Raw genomic sequence first — 14,817 nt, forward strand, 5'->3', positions numbered from 1 at the left:
TTATAACCATTTCGGCTAGTTGAAGTGTTGGATTACCCCACTGTTCCTAGCAATGCTTAGTGAGGATAACTAAGTCTAGTATCGCCATCTAGGATTTCTATCACAAGGCATGTTCTTTCACCCAACTATGAGGACGAAGCCTGTACAGCAACTGTTTTCACTTTAGCTTACAAGCACATTAGCATGTTCGAGGGAACCGTCATGATTAGGCAACGTTGCATACTTCAGAGGTTGAGTTTGAAGTAATGTAAGGTTTCGTGATGTGTGGAGTTCTTTACGGCTCTTAATGGGTGATCTAGGTACAAGTATCCTTGCACAAAAATTTCGCATACCTATTCACTCAAAAAAAATTTGCATTAATTAAGGGCGGGAATTTTTTTTACATTAATTTACTAAGGTTCTTACCTTAGTATTTTTTTTGGTAGGTTTAGACCTTGGTTTCAATGGTTTGCAATAAATATTTTAAATTCAATGGTTTGCAAAAAAAAAATTCTCTCTTGCACAAAAATTGAAAAGATAGACATTTTTCGAAAAGTTATTGCATATAATCATCAAAATTATTTCTTCGGGTATGTACAAGGCTGAAGTACTATTTACATTGCATCAACTAAACAAGCATTAATTAGCAACTAAATAATAACTAATCAAGGTTCTCATCAAATCAAACCAGCAACAGAACATCATAGACGACTCAACACGCGGATGCTTTGAGCAACACGCAGGAAGAAAGAAGTGATTGCATCTCACCTCAGTAGTAGCAGAGGAGGTGCACAATAGGAGACACCCACGACCGAGCTGCCCCATGCAACACGCATTAGAGGAGGTGCATAGGATGCCCGCATCTCCCCTCAGCAGAGGAGGTGCACCTAGAACGAAAGGACCAGCACACATGAAGAAAGGAGCAGAGGACACCCACCACGACCGAGCCGCCCCATGCAACGTAGGAGCGAGGCGCATCTAGAACGAAAAGACCAGCACGCATGAAGAAAAGAGCAGAGCATGCCCATGACCGAGCCACCCCATGCACCCCCTTAATTGCCACCCAGCCCCATGCATACACACTATCCCAAAAATTTCACACATGTAAAATCCTACCTAACACCCATTTAGCTTTATAAACCTTTTAGCCATAGCCTTGGGGGCCCTTCGTATTAAAAAGGGCATATTCCATAAAAATTAATAAAAAAAATATTCTAGGGGAGCCTATTTTATAAACCTTTTAGCCTTAGCCTTGGGGCCGTCGTTTTAAAAAGGGCATATTCCATAGAAATTAAAAAAATGTTTAAGGGGAGGCATATCACATAGGGGTAGCAAAACATCATCGTGCAAATTAATTAAAAGTGATGAAATAAGACCTCGGAAAAGTAACGAGTTTTTTTTTTTGGGGTTTTTGTTTTGTTTTGTTTTTTTTGTTGGTGCATTTTCCTGGCGTTCCACTCCAGAGAGCTCACCACTTAACAAACGAAAAGGACTTCGTCTTGGTTCCCTCTCTATGGCATGCAGAGACATGGACTTCTTATGGAAGGAGTACTTCAGGAATCCCTCCCAATGGTGGGACAATCGAACCAGCAAGGTAAGCACTGTTTTACAATTACATGAGAGTACACGAAAACCTATTGGCTTTCCTGAGTTATTGTTTTGCATCACAGAGAAGCCCAAGATCCCCAGACTTCAAACATAAAATGACAAAGGAGTCGCTGTGGATGGACGGGTGGTACAATCCATCCTGGGTCCAAGAGGAGCTCAGAAGAAGAGGACTGCAACGAGAGTTCTGTGTGACTAAGCGGATGACGAAGGCCAAGGAAATCCACCACAAAGCACGACAAGGAGATAGCAACAGCAACCACCGGGAGTTTCAAGAGGATACTGCTCTTGTAGCCTTACTGAAGGCTTGTGCCAAGCAAAAAGACCTGTGCAAAGGCAGCAGAATACATGCTGATATTCTCAAAAGGGGGTTGCTTGAAAAGAACATTTATGTAGGTACTGCCCTACTCAACATGTATGCCAAATGTGGTGCACTTGCAAAAGCACAAGAAGTGTTTGATGAGCTTCCAGTTCGGGATGTAATCTCCTGGAGTGCCCTGATCGCAGGATATGCCCAACACGGGCATGGTGATGAGGCTCTGAACTGCTTTGGACGGATGCAAGAGGAGGGCCTCTCCCCGGATGCAGTCACCTTTATTTGCATCTTGAAAGCCTGTGGCAGCATAGGAGCAGCTGAGAAGGGTGAAGAGATACATGCTGAGGTTGTCAGGCAGGGCTTATTGAAAAAAGATATTGTGCTTGGCACTGCGTTGGTGGATATGTATGCCAAATGTGGTGCACTTGCAAAAGCGCAAGAAGTGTTTGACAAGCTTCAAGTTCGGGATGCAGTCTCCTGGAGTGCTCTGATCGCAGGATATGCCCAACACGGGCATGGTGATGAGGCTCTGAACTGCTTTGGACGGATGCGAGAGGAGGGTCTCTCCCCAGACGCAGTCACCTTTAGTTGCATCTTGAAAGCGTGTGGTAGCATAGGAGCAGCTGAGAAGGGCAAAGAGATACATGCTGAGGTTGTCAGGCAGGGCTTATTGGAAAAAGATAATGTGCTTGGCAATGCGTTGGTGGATATGTATGCCAAATGTGGTGCACTTGCAAAAGCGCAAGAAGTGTTTGACGAGCTTCCAGTTCGGGATGTTTTCTCCTGGAATGCGCTAATCGCAGGATATGCCCAACACGGGCATGGTGATGAGGCTCTGAACTGCTATGGACGGATGCGAGAGGAGGGTCTCACCCCAGACGCAGCTACCTTTACTTGCATGTTGAAAGCCTGCGGCAGCATAGGAGCAGCTGAGAAAGGCAAAGGGGTACATGCTGAGGTTGTCAGGCAGGGCTTATTGGACAAAGATATTGTGCTTGGCACTGCGTTGGTGGATATGTATGCCAAATGTGGTGCACTTGCAAAAGCGCATGAAGTGTTTGACGAGCTTCCAGTTCGCAGCGTGGTCTCCTGGAGTGCCCTAATTGCAGGATATGCCAAACATGGGCATAGTGATGAGGCTCTGAACTGCTTTGGACAGATGCGAGAGGAGGGTCTCTCTCCAAATGCAGTCACTTTTATTTGCATCTTGAAAGCCTGTGGCAGCATAGGAGCAGCTGAGAAGGGCAAAGAGGTACATGCTGAGGTTGTCAGGCAGGGTTTATTGGAAAAAGATATTGTGCTTGGCACTGCGTTGGTGGATATGTATGCCAAATGTGGTGCACTTGCAAAAGCTCAAGAAGTATTTGACGAGCTTCCAGTTCGAGATGTAGTCTCCTGGAATGCGCTAGTCGCAGGATACGCCGAACATGGCCATGGTGTTGAGGCTCTGAACTGCTTTGGACGGATGCAACAGGAGGGTCTCGCCCCAGATGCAGTTACCTTTACTTGCATGTTGAAAGCCTGTGGCAGCATAGGAGCAGTTGAGAAGGGCAAAGAGGTACATGCTGAGGTTGTCAGGCAGGGCTTATTGGAAAAAGAGATTGTGCTTGGCACTGCGTTGGTGGACATGTATGCCAAATGTGGTGCACTTGCAAAAGCGCAAGAAGTGTTTGACGAGCTTCCAGTTCGGGATGTAGTGTCGTGGAGTGTCCTAGTTGCAGGATATGCCGAACACGGGTATGGTGATGAGGCTCTGAACTGCTTTGGACGGATGCGAGAGGAGGGTCTCTCCCCAAATCCAGTCACCTTTATTTGCATCTTGAAAGCCTGCGGCAGCATAGGAGCAGCTGAGAATGGCAAAGAGGTACATGCTGAGGTTGTCAGGCAGGGCTTATTGGAAAAAGATATTGTGCTTGGCACTGCATTGGTGGATATGTATGCCAAATGTGGTGCACTTGCAAAAGCGCAAGAAGTATTTGACGAGCTTCCAGTTCGGGATGTAGTCTCCTGGAACGCGCTAGTCGCAGCATATGCCGAACATGGGCATGGTGATGAGGCTCTGAACTGCTTTGGACGGATGCGAGAGGAGGGTTTCTCCCCAAATGCAGTCACCTTTATTTGCATCTTGAAAGCCTGTGGCAGCATAGGAGCAGTTGAGAAGGGCAAAGAGGTACATGCTGAGGTCGTCAGGCAGGGCTTATTGGAAAAAGATATTGTGCTTGGCACTGCATTGGTGGATATGTATGCCAAATGTGGTGCACTTGCAAAAGCGCAAGAAATATTTGACGAGCTTCCAGTTCGGAATGTAGTCTCCTGGAATGCACTAATCGCAGGATATGCCCAGCTTGGAAATGTTGAAACTGTTTTTTACTCATTCAACAAAATGATAGAAGAAGGTATAGAGCCAGATCTGGTCACATTTGTTGTTTTGCTTACCGCGTGCAGTCACACAGGTCTAGTGGATGAGGGGCAAATGTACTTTGAGACTATGAGCACAGTCCATTGCATCATCCCAACTCTAGAGCACCACACTTGCATGGTTGATCTTTTCAGCCGTGCAGGGCACTTCGACAAGGCAATTGGAGTGATTGAGAAGATGCCACCTTCTGATTGTCTTCCTCTTTGGTCTGCTCTGTTGGGTGCTTGTCGAAAATGGGGAAATGTGAAGCTTGGAAGATTGGCCTTTGAACATGCAGTACAATTGGATGAAAAGGATGCTGCAGCATATGTCTGCATGAGTAATATATATGCAGCTGCTGGCATGCGAGAGGAAGCGGACAAGGTTGAAGCTATGAGAATGGAAAATAGTGCATGGAAGATGCCAGGACGTTGTTGGTGGATTGATGCAAGTGGAAATGTACATTCGTTTATTGTCGGGGATGACAGTCATCCCCAAGGCAAAAATATCTATACGAAACTAAAAGACATTGGTAAAAAAATATCGCAGGAAGGCTATTCCCCAGGTTTGCATTGGGTGTCACAAGACATTTCAGATGATGCAAAGGAAGATGCGCTATGCAGGCATAGTGAGAAGTTGGCCATCGCATGTGCCCTCATCAATACACCTGAAGGGACACCTATATGTGTTACGAAGAACATGCGGGTTTGTGGTGACTGCCATTTTACTACATCACTTATATCAAAAGTGGAGCAGCGCAAAATTCAGGTCAAAGATGCAAACCGCATTCACATTTTCGAGGATGGAAAGTGTACTTGTGAGGAATATTGGTGATGGTAGTGCAACTGCCTAGACTTCTCTTTATTTCACTCCAAATGTTGTTGCTAGACTTCTGAGGACTGAACTATTGAGTATGCTGAAGTGAAGCATTTGTTCTCTTTTAGCCTTTTTGCAATTCGATGATATATAGCATTTCTAGGACTCTAGAGGTGAGTTGTGCAGCAACTATTTTTTTGGCTTTCTCTTTATTGTGTTGTATTGTTTCGTACTGTTGTTTTAATCAAGAGTCTTCCACAATCATTGATGTTTTAGAAGAGAGAGAGAGATATAGGCGTGTAACTCTGCTCTGATATACACAAGAAGATCCCGAATATGATACAAAGAGTGGTATGGGGCTGGGGGCCTATATATATGCCCCCACATGTGCAGTTGGCTGCCTACAGCAGGCCGACTGGCCCTAAGAACTCCACGACCAGACACATCTCCAGTCGGCCAGACCAACAGCAGTCGGCCACCTCCCAGATGCAGTCGTGGACCAGTTCAGCAGTCGGCCAGCACATGGGCTGCCTCCCAAGCCACAGAAAAATGGGAAAAAATAGGGGAAAAATGCGGGGAGTGAGTAAAAATGATAAAACACTTGATAAGGGCGGGCACACCCACAACAAAAGCCCTGCTGTATAAAACTGGACAGGAGATGACTTCTAACAGTACCTCCTACTCCTACCTCCGATTGGTCAGCTCAAACCAGTTTGATATCCTTTTCTCCATAGGATACAATGCTCACACTGCAGCTTTGAATATCATTAGAAGCGTGGACTTCCATCTATCTTAGAGCACTCCTTGCATGCCGCTGTATTCAGATGGGGTGAGAAGGGACTTTATCCTGGAAGTTCTTAAGAAGACGGTGATTGGCAACACTTGTCATGACTTGGTCAAAACACTCATTTCATTGGACACATCATGTAACTTGTAACATTTAAACTGCAGGCAGGGCTCCCATTAGCTGCTACAACTGAGCAACTCTTAACCATTTCAAGAGAAATGGGACTGAGATGACAAAATCGAATGTGAATTTATTTCTAATCCTTGTATGTATACCTGGGACATGCGAACATCATCAACCATAGCATGTGGTGGTGCTTTTTTAGAAGGCATTAAATTATACACAGAAGGCATCATGAATGCTTGGTGTGACTCAAACTCAGCACCTCTACCAAGAACCACGAGCATCCTATTCTCTTGGGGTCACAAAGTTGCACCTGTTTCTTTCATGTCTTTTTTTAAAATGGAATGTGTAAAATGTATTAAAAAGAAAAAAGGCTTTGTAATGCTAAGAATTTAACATCCTCCAATACTCCCAGACGATCCAAATCCCTCGAATTCAGACAAGACTCCACAAACAATGGAAAGATTTGTAAAGCAAAAGGTACTCCCCGAAACCGGTGCCGATTCATGTTTAGTCTTGTTGATGCAAGGGTCGTTAGGGAGCTTACCTCAAAACCAAGCTAGAGTCAAAGCTCCATAGCTTCATCTCCTTGTGTGGAAAGCATGCGTGTCGAATGGTTCTCACCTTCGTTGTCACACTAAAGCGGTTGCTTGTATTGTAGGTGTTGCAAACCGATGAAGCCAATGCTTGTGTGGTCACCTTAAACTCCAATCTACTTGGTTGCAATGCCTAGTCCCAGAAGAAAAGAGGAGAGGCCATGATAAAGAAAACTCCGGAACTAAGAGAGGACATTGCCTTCCCAAACCCTAAGTATTAGCATGTATGCATGAGATAAGAGCTGAGATCTAGGGCTTGTGTGAAGCTAGGGATTGAGAGAGAGTGAGAAAAAACATTTAAGAGGGAGCTATCTACAGCTATCCCCTTGCTTGAGCTTGGTAGGAGGAGTCCAACATTGGCCATGTTCAACACATCCTTCCTAGGCCTCAGCCAAGCAATACTTTCCGCATTACGACATTATGGCTAAAACCCTCTCCATACGCCAAAAACAAGCCAACAGGATGGTAACATGTGGAATGGTCCTAATGCAAGGCATACATATCAACATAGAGAACAAAAGAACCTGAACATGACAAAAAAAGATAACAACGGACAGACCAAATAAAAAACAAACAATACAGAATCTGAACTTTTACTAGAAGTGGCAAACTATTCACCCAAACCAAATCTATACATATCACTACATCCTAGCGCCCAAAAAGTAAGAAAACTAGAGCATTTCCAAGTATTCGGATGCAGTAGGATCACCAAAAGTATCGACGGATTAGTCGACACTTGAATAATTATCTGGATTAATAGTACTTAATAGCATTGATCAAAGAACATAACAAAGACAATGTTCAAGATGAAAAACTGACTTGTATTGATTCATCTACCATTTACAAGACTCTTACATGTGGATTATATACGAATACACAATATAATTGCCTAGCATATGAACTGTGGGGATACAAGTGGTTGCAATTGTTGGACTGTCACCTAATGAGCTCAGCCAACATCATATTTATTGATGCTTACAAAAGAAAAGATACTACTAAGCCTACTATTACTAAGGGTGGTTTCATCTGCTAGAGAAATGACTTATGAAGTATATATTATATACGAAATGCTCAACATAGATGCCAAGGTAGAGATCCAAGTTTCACTATTGCATAGGTAAAAGTGAAGTTCACATCCAAGGAGTTGCCTTATATACATAGTGTGGTGTTCAACTGCCCAAGAGGTAGTCTTGGTGTCCCTTTCTTACTAGCTAGGATATTACGAACATTCGACATGTCCTAGACTCGAAAGGGAAACTTATTGGCAATGGTATTAGTACTTGAATGGAAAATTGCATTTCTTTATAAATGTATGACTATAATGGAGCCATATGGCACAAAATGAGGTCCACCCTTACCTAGGCCACTTCTGTTCTCAGATGCATAGACACATAAAACGGACGACGAGTTCGTGTCATGATTACTTACCAATTTTAGAAATTTTTTATAATAGTGCGAAGCATGTCGCTATTGGCTTTAGTCCTTTCATGCTTATGTATGGCTTTCAACCCCGATCCCCAATAGCTATGGGGTTAGCTACTGAAACAATTCAAAGGGTTAAATATTTTCTACAATATTATAACGATATGTTGAAGATCGCTAAGGAAAATGTTAAATGGGCCCAACATCGTTACATGCATTATGCGGACGAAGACCATTGAGAGTGGTCACATTTGAAAACAGTGACCAAGTATTTCTCAAGGTTCCCCCGAGTTTCGAAACTTTGAGGATGGGCAAAGTGCCAAAGTTTTTGCCTAGGTATTGTGGACCTTTCACAATACTTAAGCGTGTAGGTGAAGTTGCCTTCAAGTTAGCTTTGCTAGAACATTCCAAGGTTCACCCAGTTTTTCATGTTAGTCATCTGCAAAAATGCCTAGGTGAAGATGCCAATGTGGTGGATACAGGTATTCTTGTAGATTTAATTAAGCCTCCGATTTTGTTGCACGACCTAGAGCGCATCTTAGATTTCCAAGAGAAGCGAACCCGTTTTACAGAATTAGACAACAATGTCAAGTTAAGTGGAAGGATAGACTGGGAGAAGATTTATCTTGGGAGGATGTTAGTACTCTCAAGGCCCGATATCCTACCTTTGTTTTCAAGGATGAAAACTCTTCCAAAAGGGGGGAGTAATGTCAAGACAAGGGTAAGGCTTGGGGGAATTGGGCGGTTTAGGGGAGTCCAAACTAGTGTGGACGGCCAGGGCTATGTTTAGCCGGCTAAGGTCTATATCCAGCTGTTGTGGGTGGAGAGTTGCCCTATTCTCTTCTTGCATGAGCTAGCACCTCGTGGTCTCATAAACTGCTCATTCAGGCCATTACACTGAGGATAATTAGGAGTAGCATACCGATGTTTAATATTTAGCTTCTCACACAATAGGTACACGAGCTTACTTCAAAAACCTGATCCCCTGTCACACAATAGGTCCATGAGCTCACTTCAAGCCATTACACTGAGCATAATTAGGAGTAGCTTACGGATGTTTAATAATTAGCTTCTCACACAATAGGTCCATGAGCTCACTTTGAAAACCTGATCCCCTATCAGACAACAATTCTAATGGTACACCAAAGCGGCAACACACCTTCATACACGAATTTAGGTCCATGAGCTCACTTCAAGCCATTACACTGAGGATAATTAGGAGTAGCGTACGGATGTTTAATAATTAGCTTCTCACACAATAGGTCCATGAGCTCACTTTGAAAACCTGATCCCCTATCAGACAACAATTCTAATGGTACACCAAAGAGGCAACACACCTTCATACACGAATTTAGCTACCTATTTTACTGCCTTTTCCCCAGCCCAAGGAGACAAATAATCGATGCTGTAAGGATATAGCATTTTCTCCTTGCAGTAATTGGCAATGAACCAATAGCATTGATCCCCCATCTTTCAAAAATATCATGTGCAAGTATCACATTCCTAGGTTCATATCTGAGGATTCTTTTGCTCATTTGTTGACATTGATGGGGCAAGACTTAGACCAATGTTGAACATCTCTTAGGATAGATGGCCACACATATCCTTCTTGTAGTATTTTGCGAAGAGTTATCTTGAAGGAAAAAATACCCTCCATAAGCTCCTTCATGGTTCTTCTCTAATATGTGGTACAACTCTTCTCACTAGGGCACTCTTCTCTGTTATTATTTTTTGAGATTAGCCCTTGTTCAAGTAAGCAACAAATAAACATAGCTTCCCCCCTAGCAAAAACCCATTCACACCACACCCTTAAGCCAAGTCCGAAGCCATATGCAAGGCCACCCACCTATACCTAAGCAATGCTCTATGATGAGTCCTTCATGGGAAGAGGTTTAACTTAACCACCATACTACATGCTAGCAAGGGTCTATCACTATATGATATGTGATGTGAATGAATCTGATGTGATGAGATGGAAAATGATGTGATTGGATGAGAATGGGTACACATATGAATTGGATGTGGATTAAGTAATATGAATTGATGTGGAAAGACGAGAGTTCATTATAGAAACTGTATTTGTGACCTATTTGTAAATGATTGTTTTATGTCAAGAATGCTGGGGAAGCATTTTGACCGTCTTGTGAATAAGGTCATGGAGACCTAACTCTGATAAAGTTGCAACAGCTGACGTAGAGTCAATGGAGGACGCCTCGCGTAGCAAGATCGACCGACCAGCCTCAGTTCGATTTAAATGGTGAGCTTCCGGTACGGTGGAAGAGGGACCAAGGAAGCGGGCAATGAGTGAAGTGCTAGGTGACCTGCGAAGGATCCTAGAGGGTGCTGACCATACGGTGCTCGGGCTCTGGGTCGCCGAAGATACCCACACGTGCATCGTGGAAGATATTGAAACAAGGAGTAAGAGTTGTTTTCTCAAATCAGGCATGGATCTGGTTGATGGACCTTGCTGGTCCTCAACGGATGAGTCCATGACTCTTTTATATGGATCTGTTGGTTGATCTTGCTGATCTTCAATGGAGATTCCATCTTGAATTTTTTATAAGTGAATATATTGTCGGGTACTATGAGCTAGGAACTATCAAAAAGGTCCCTGATGAGTGGACAGGTGGTGAGCATTCTGGTTGCCAATGATGCCATAAATACTCCGATGAAGGAATGATTGGAAATTAAGATTCAACCGGATATTTTGGAGGATTGTGATCAGTGATACTATGGCTTCATTAAATGATTGTTTTAAAGATAGATGAATGTGTGAAGAAAGAAATTTCATATTGGGTGTGTAAGTGGTGTGACTAGCTTTAAGTTTGCATGAACATCTAGCTAGGGGCCTGGGAACTCTTTTCCCTGGTACCCGGGATAAAACCTAACCAAATCCTTAATTGGATCCCATCACTACAGTGGCTGTGGGCGGTTGGCTAACCCATGGGACTGGATGGCTAGACTGATGGATCCGTAAAATGAGACTCAATTTCTGTTGTAATACGCTAGATGAAGTAAATCTCGGATAGTAATTGTTATATGGAAAAAGGAATCAATGGCTGTGCCTCTCGATGGGGAAAAAAGCGTTGATCTCTATGATTCAAGTGCAAGTTTCTTCCTTGATCTGACCAAGTGACTTTAGGTTCGGTCGGATCAGTTTGGTCAGTAATGACCTTGACTACGTTAGAGTAAAAATATCCTGGAGGAATGGCCCGTGCTTTCCGGGCAAGGGAAGTTTTTCCGGGTTCGGTTTTGGAAGAACCGAGGGATTAGTCTCCTATCCGGATATCATCGACGAGTGAGAGGACCCTGCATTGCGCAAGGAGTGCTACTTCTGCTACTAGCAACCCTGAATCCGTTGCGCGGAGGGGGCAGGGATCTTTCATAGATGATGTGTATAATGATACTCTCATCGTAGTGAAACAAGTGGTGAGTGTATGTTGTGTTTGTGTCTATCAACATTTCAATTGAGATTAATAGTAGAGAAGGGAAGTTAATTGGAACAACTAATATGTTTACATTTGAGAGAGAGATGATGAGTAGTGCGTGTGTTGCACATAAGGGTTCTCGTCTATATCATATTATTTCGGAGAAGGGAAAGTAATTTGAACAACTAATATGTTTGCGTTTGAGAGAGATGTGATGAGCAGAGAGCGTGAGTCGCACATAAGGGATCTTGTCTATATCATATTATTTCGTCTTATTATTTGTGATTTGATGATGAGTGCGAGGGTCACCGATTTAGGTGCCGCATGAGTTTTATTGTTGCAGTCCATGTTCACCCAAACCTCTGAGCCATGCTCGGTCAATGAACCTCTAAGTCTGTTTATGGTATTCCATGTCCATAAGAATCTCTGAGCCATGCCAAATCAACCTCTGAGTCATGTTCGAACCTTTGAGTTTACCTTGCAGGTTATGACATCGATAGCAACGTTTGTTGTTGTAGAATTTTCTTCTACACAACTGAGGACAATTGTTTCCTCAAACGGGAAGACTATTACATGTATATATTTTATCATATTTTTGATGCATAATAATCATAAAAAAAAATGCTTGATTTAATGTGTGTAGAAATCAGTAGTAATGGAATGTGCATAAGGTTATTATATGTGCGAATGTGCATAAGGTTATTTTATGAGTTATTTTTGTTGGCCACGTGCCAAATGTTTGTACAAATTATTTATGTGTGCTTGTACATGTCATCACTATATTCCTAGCACATATGCTAGAAGAGTTTTGATTATTTACATTGTGTGTGAACAAGCTCTAGTGTTTGAGCTATTTTTGTAAAAAGAAAGCTTGTGGAGTAAGCTTGGGCTAAAATAGTCATGCAACCTACTTTTGATGGAATAATATCTATAAAAATACTCAAGCGGGGATGCTTTTGGCACACGCTTGTGGGGCAGTTGGGACCCAATTTGGTGTTCTCTAGCATGTGTATTTTTTTGTTGGCACAGTCTAGTGTACTTTTCCCGTCTCAAAGAGATCTTGCACTTTTGATGGATCAGCCTCAATACCTTGTGAAAAAGCCAAGTGGCCCAAGAGCCTTACCTTAGCCTAGGCAATGTGGCATTTATCTGTATTCAACTGTCCACCGAGCTAAAACAATCTTTTTAAGCCTTCCTCCATCTTTTGGCAATGTAAAGACCTGTTGCTATATATATGCAAAAATAATCTATGAAAACTCTTATGGATGACCCAAAAATGGTTAGAAAACAAAATTCATGAACAACTGAAATGTGGCACGTGCATTCGTAAGACCAAATGGCACGACTCTATAAGCAAAACAGCCCCTGAATGTGGTCTTCCTTTGGTCCTGATTTGCTATTTTGATATCAAAATATCATGAGTATCCATCACAAACAGGGTATCATTCATGACTAGCCACCTCATTCAAAATTTCATCCTGAAATGAAAAGGGGAAATGATCTCTTTTTGTGGCTGTGTTGAGGGGGGCTTGTAATCAACACAAACCTGCCACTTTCCATTCTTTTGGGGAGTCACCACCACAGGAGATATCCATTCAAAGTTCTCCACTGGATAAATGGATCTAGCCCTCAATAACTTATTCACTTCTGCTAACAAGGCATCTCTTTGCACTACTCCTAACCTTCTTAACTTTTGAACCACATGCTATGCTTCTACCTTTAACTCAATATGATGCTCAATATCCCTTACTCCTATGATTTCTGAATAACCAGTGATGAAAAGAGTGGGATACCTTTTAAGCATGTTGATGTAGGCCTCTTGCTCTTCTGGTGATAGGTCTAATGCTAGCATTTGTTTCAATCCCTCTTCAGTTCGTGTGTCTGTTGATTGTAGTGTCCCTAGCTCCTATTTAGCTTCCCTATTTTGGAAAGTAAGGCCCATAACATCAAATGAACTATCATTTTCAGTACTTAATGTTTCTTCTTTAGTCTCAATGGTCAACTACTCATTATCTTCATCTACGGTGGTCTCATATCTCAAATCCACTTCTGTACCCTTGCACATATCATTAGGGATTGTTTGGCTAGAAGAATCCTTAGATCCATAAGGATTTAGCACCAAAGTTCATGTTCCCACCCTTTGATCTCGATTCATGGCCATGAGCCAATATCTTCTTAGTATAATCAGGTAGCTCCCCTCCCCTTTTCTAGAAATCACATACATGGCAACTTCTACTTCCATTGCACAAACCGTGACTCTCACATCCTTAACTACACCCAAACACTTTATGCTGGAGTTGTTGGCTAAAGTTACCTTGAATGTGGATGGATAATTGAGCTCTAGACCTAACCTATGCATAGTCCTCTCTGATATTACTATCAATATTTGGTCAGGACCCGACACTTACGTGGTTCCAGACCACCTAGTCGGCTCTAGAGGAGTCATGACTAATGCAGCTACACCTAACGCAATAAGCTAATGAGCTACTATCTACCTAATTGGGGGGAGTTTGAGCATGAATTCAAGCAGGTTAGTTCCTATACCTATCTAGATTCCAGACAGACTTCCACATCCAGACAAGAATGACTTAACACAAGATTGAACACTACATAGATAGAGATGAATAGATAGAAAGCAATAGTAAGACAAGGTCCAATCCATTCTTGAGTATTACAATACAATGCCTTAGAAGAACTCTACTCAATGAATTGCTCTCTCAACTCTCCTATATCCCTATTCGGTGCTGTTCCTCTCCTCAGAGCCTGAGTAGACTTGACATGTATGTCTCTATTGTAATAGTGATGCACACTCTTCTACAATCTTAGCCGGGTAGACTAGATCCACTCTCACTCCTCTATCCCCTTATCTAAATAATCTCCCTTTTTTCATTATGACCATGGGTACTACCTGTTCATCAAGAAGCTGTTTTACAAATTTGTTACAAAACAAGAAGGCCCGGTTTTTTGCACAATGGTCAATCCATCTAGTGATTTCGGCGGCGGCCAAACAGGCTGGTTGACCACCAACACCCGGTGAATACTAATGGATGGTGCACCAATAGCGAAGCCCACAGTTTGAAAAAAATTGTTCTTGGATTGCCACTTGGTCTCGATCCTCCTATCCGGATTCCTTATAGCCTATTCTAGCCACCTTCTTTTGGTATCTCCTCTGTTGCAATGCTCCCTTGTGCGCTTTTGCCGCACAGGTCGTAGCTGGGGACTTGCCAGACACCGTATGCGAGCCACGAATGGCTGCAAGCATATAACCAGGGAAGGAAGCTCAAACAGAATGCCAAGGGTGTGTCACTCACCGCTCAACCGCCGCCTTGAAGGATTCCCGCGTCGCA

The 14,817-nt window shown here is 42.9% G+C and overlaps 1 protein-coding gene across 1 annotated transcript; it reads left to right on the forward strand.

The window, feature by feature from the left end:
- Window positions 1-1,406: 1,406 nt before the first annotated feature.
- LOC147616624 (pentatricopeptide repeat-containing protein At2g27610-like) lies at window positions 1,407-5,301 on the forward strand. The gene is made up of 2 exons (XM_086777683.1): window positions 1,407-1,573; window positions 1,650-5,301. The coding sequence occupies exons 1-2, from the start codon at window positions 1,493-1,495 to the stop codon at window positions 5,130-5,132; spliced, it is 3,564 nt and encodes a 1,187-aa protein (XP_086633809.1). The 5' UTR covers window positions 1,407-1,492; the 3' UTR covers window positions 5,133-5,301.
- Window positions 5,302-14,817: the final 9,516 nt, after the last annotated feature.

Source organism: Cibotium barometz, chromosome 38, assembly GCF_041138505.1.
Source record: "Cibotium barometz isolate CiBa-2024 chromosome 38, ASM4113850v1, whole genome shotgun sequence".
NCBI classification, from domain to species: Eukaryota; Viridiplantae; Streptophyta; class Polypodiopsida; order Cyatheales; family Cibotiaceae; genus Cibotium; species Cibotium barometz.

Coding starts and splice junctions, on each gene's coding strand:
- LOC147616624 (XM_086777683.1), top strand. CDS start 1,493: ATGGCATGCAGAGACATGGACTTCTTATGGAAGGAGTACTTCAGGAAT. Junction 1,574..1,649: donor GGGACAATCGAACCAGCAAG/GTAAGCACTGTT, acceptor TTTGCATCACAG/AGAAGCCCAAGATCCCCAGA.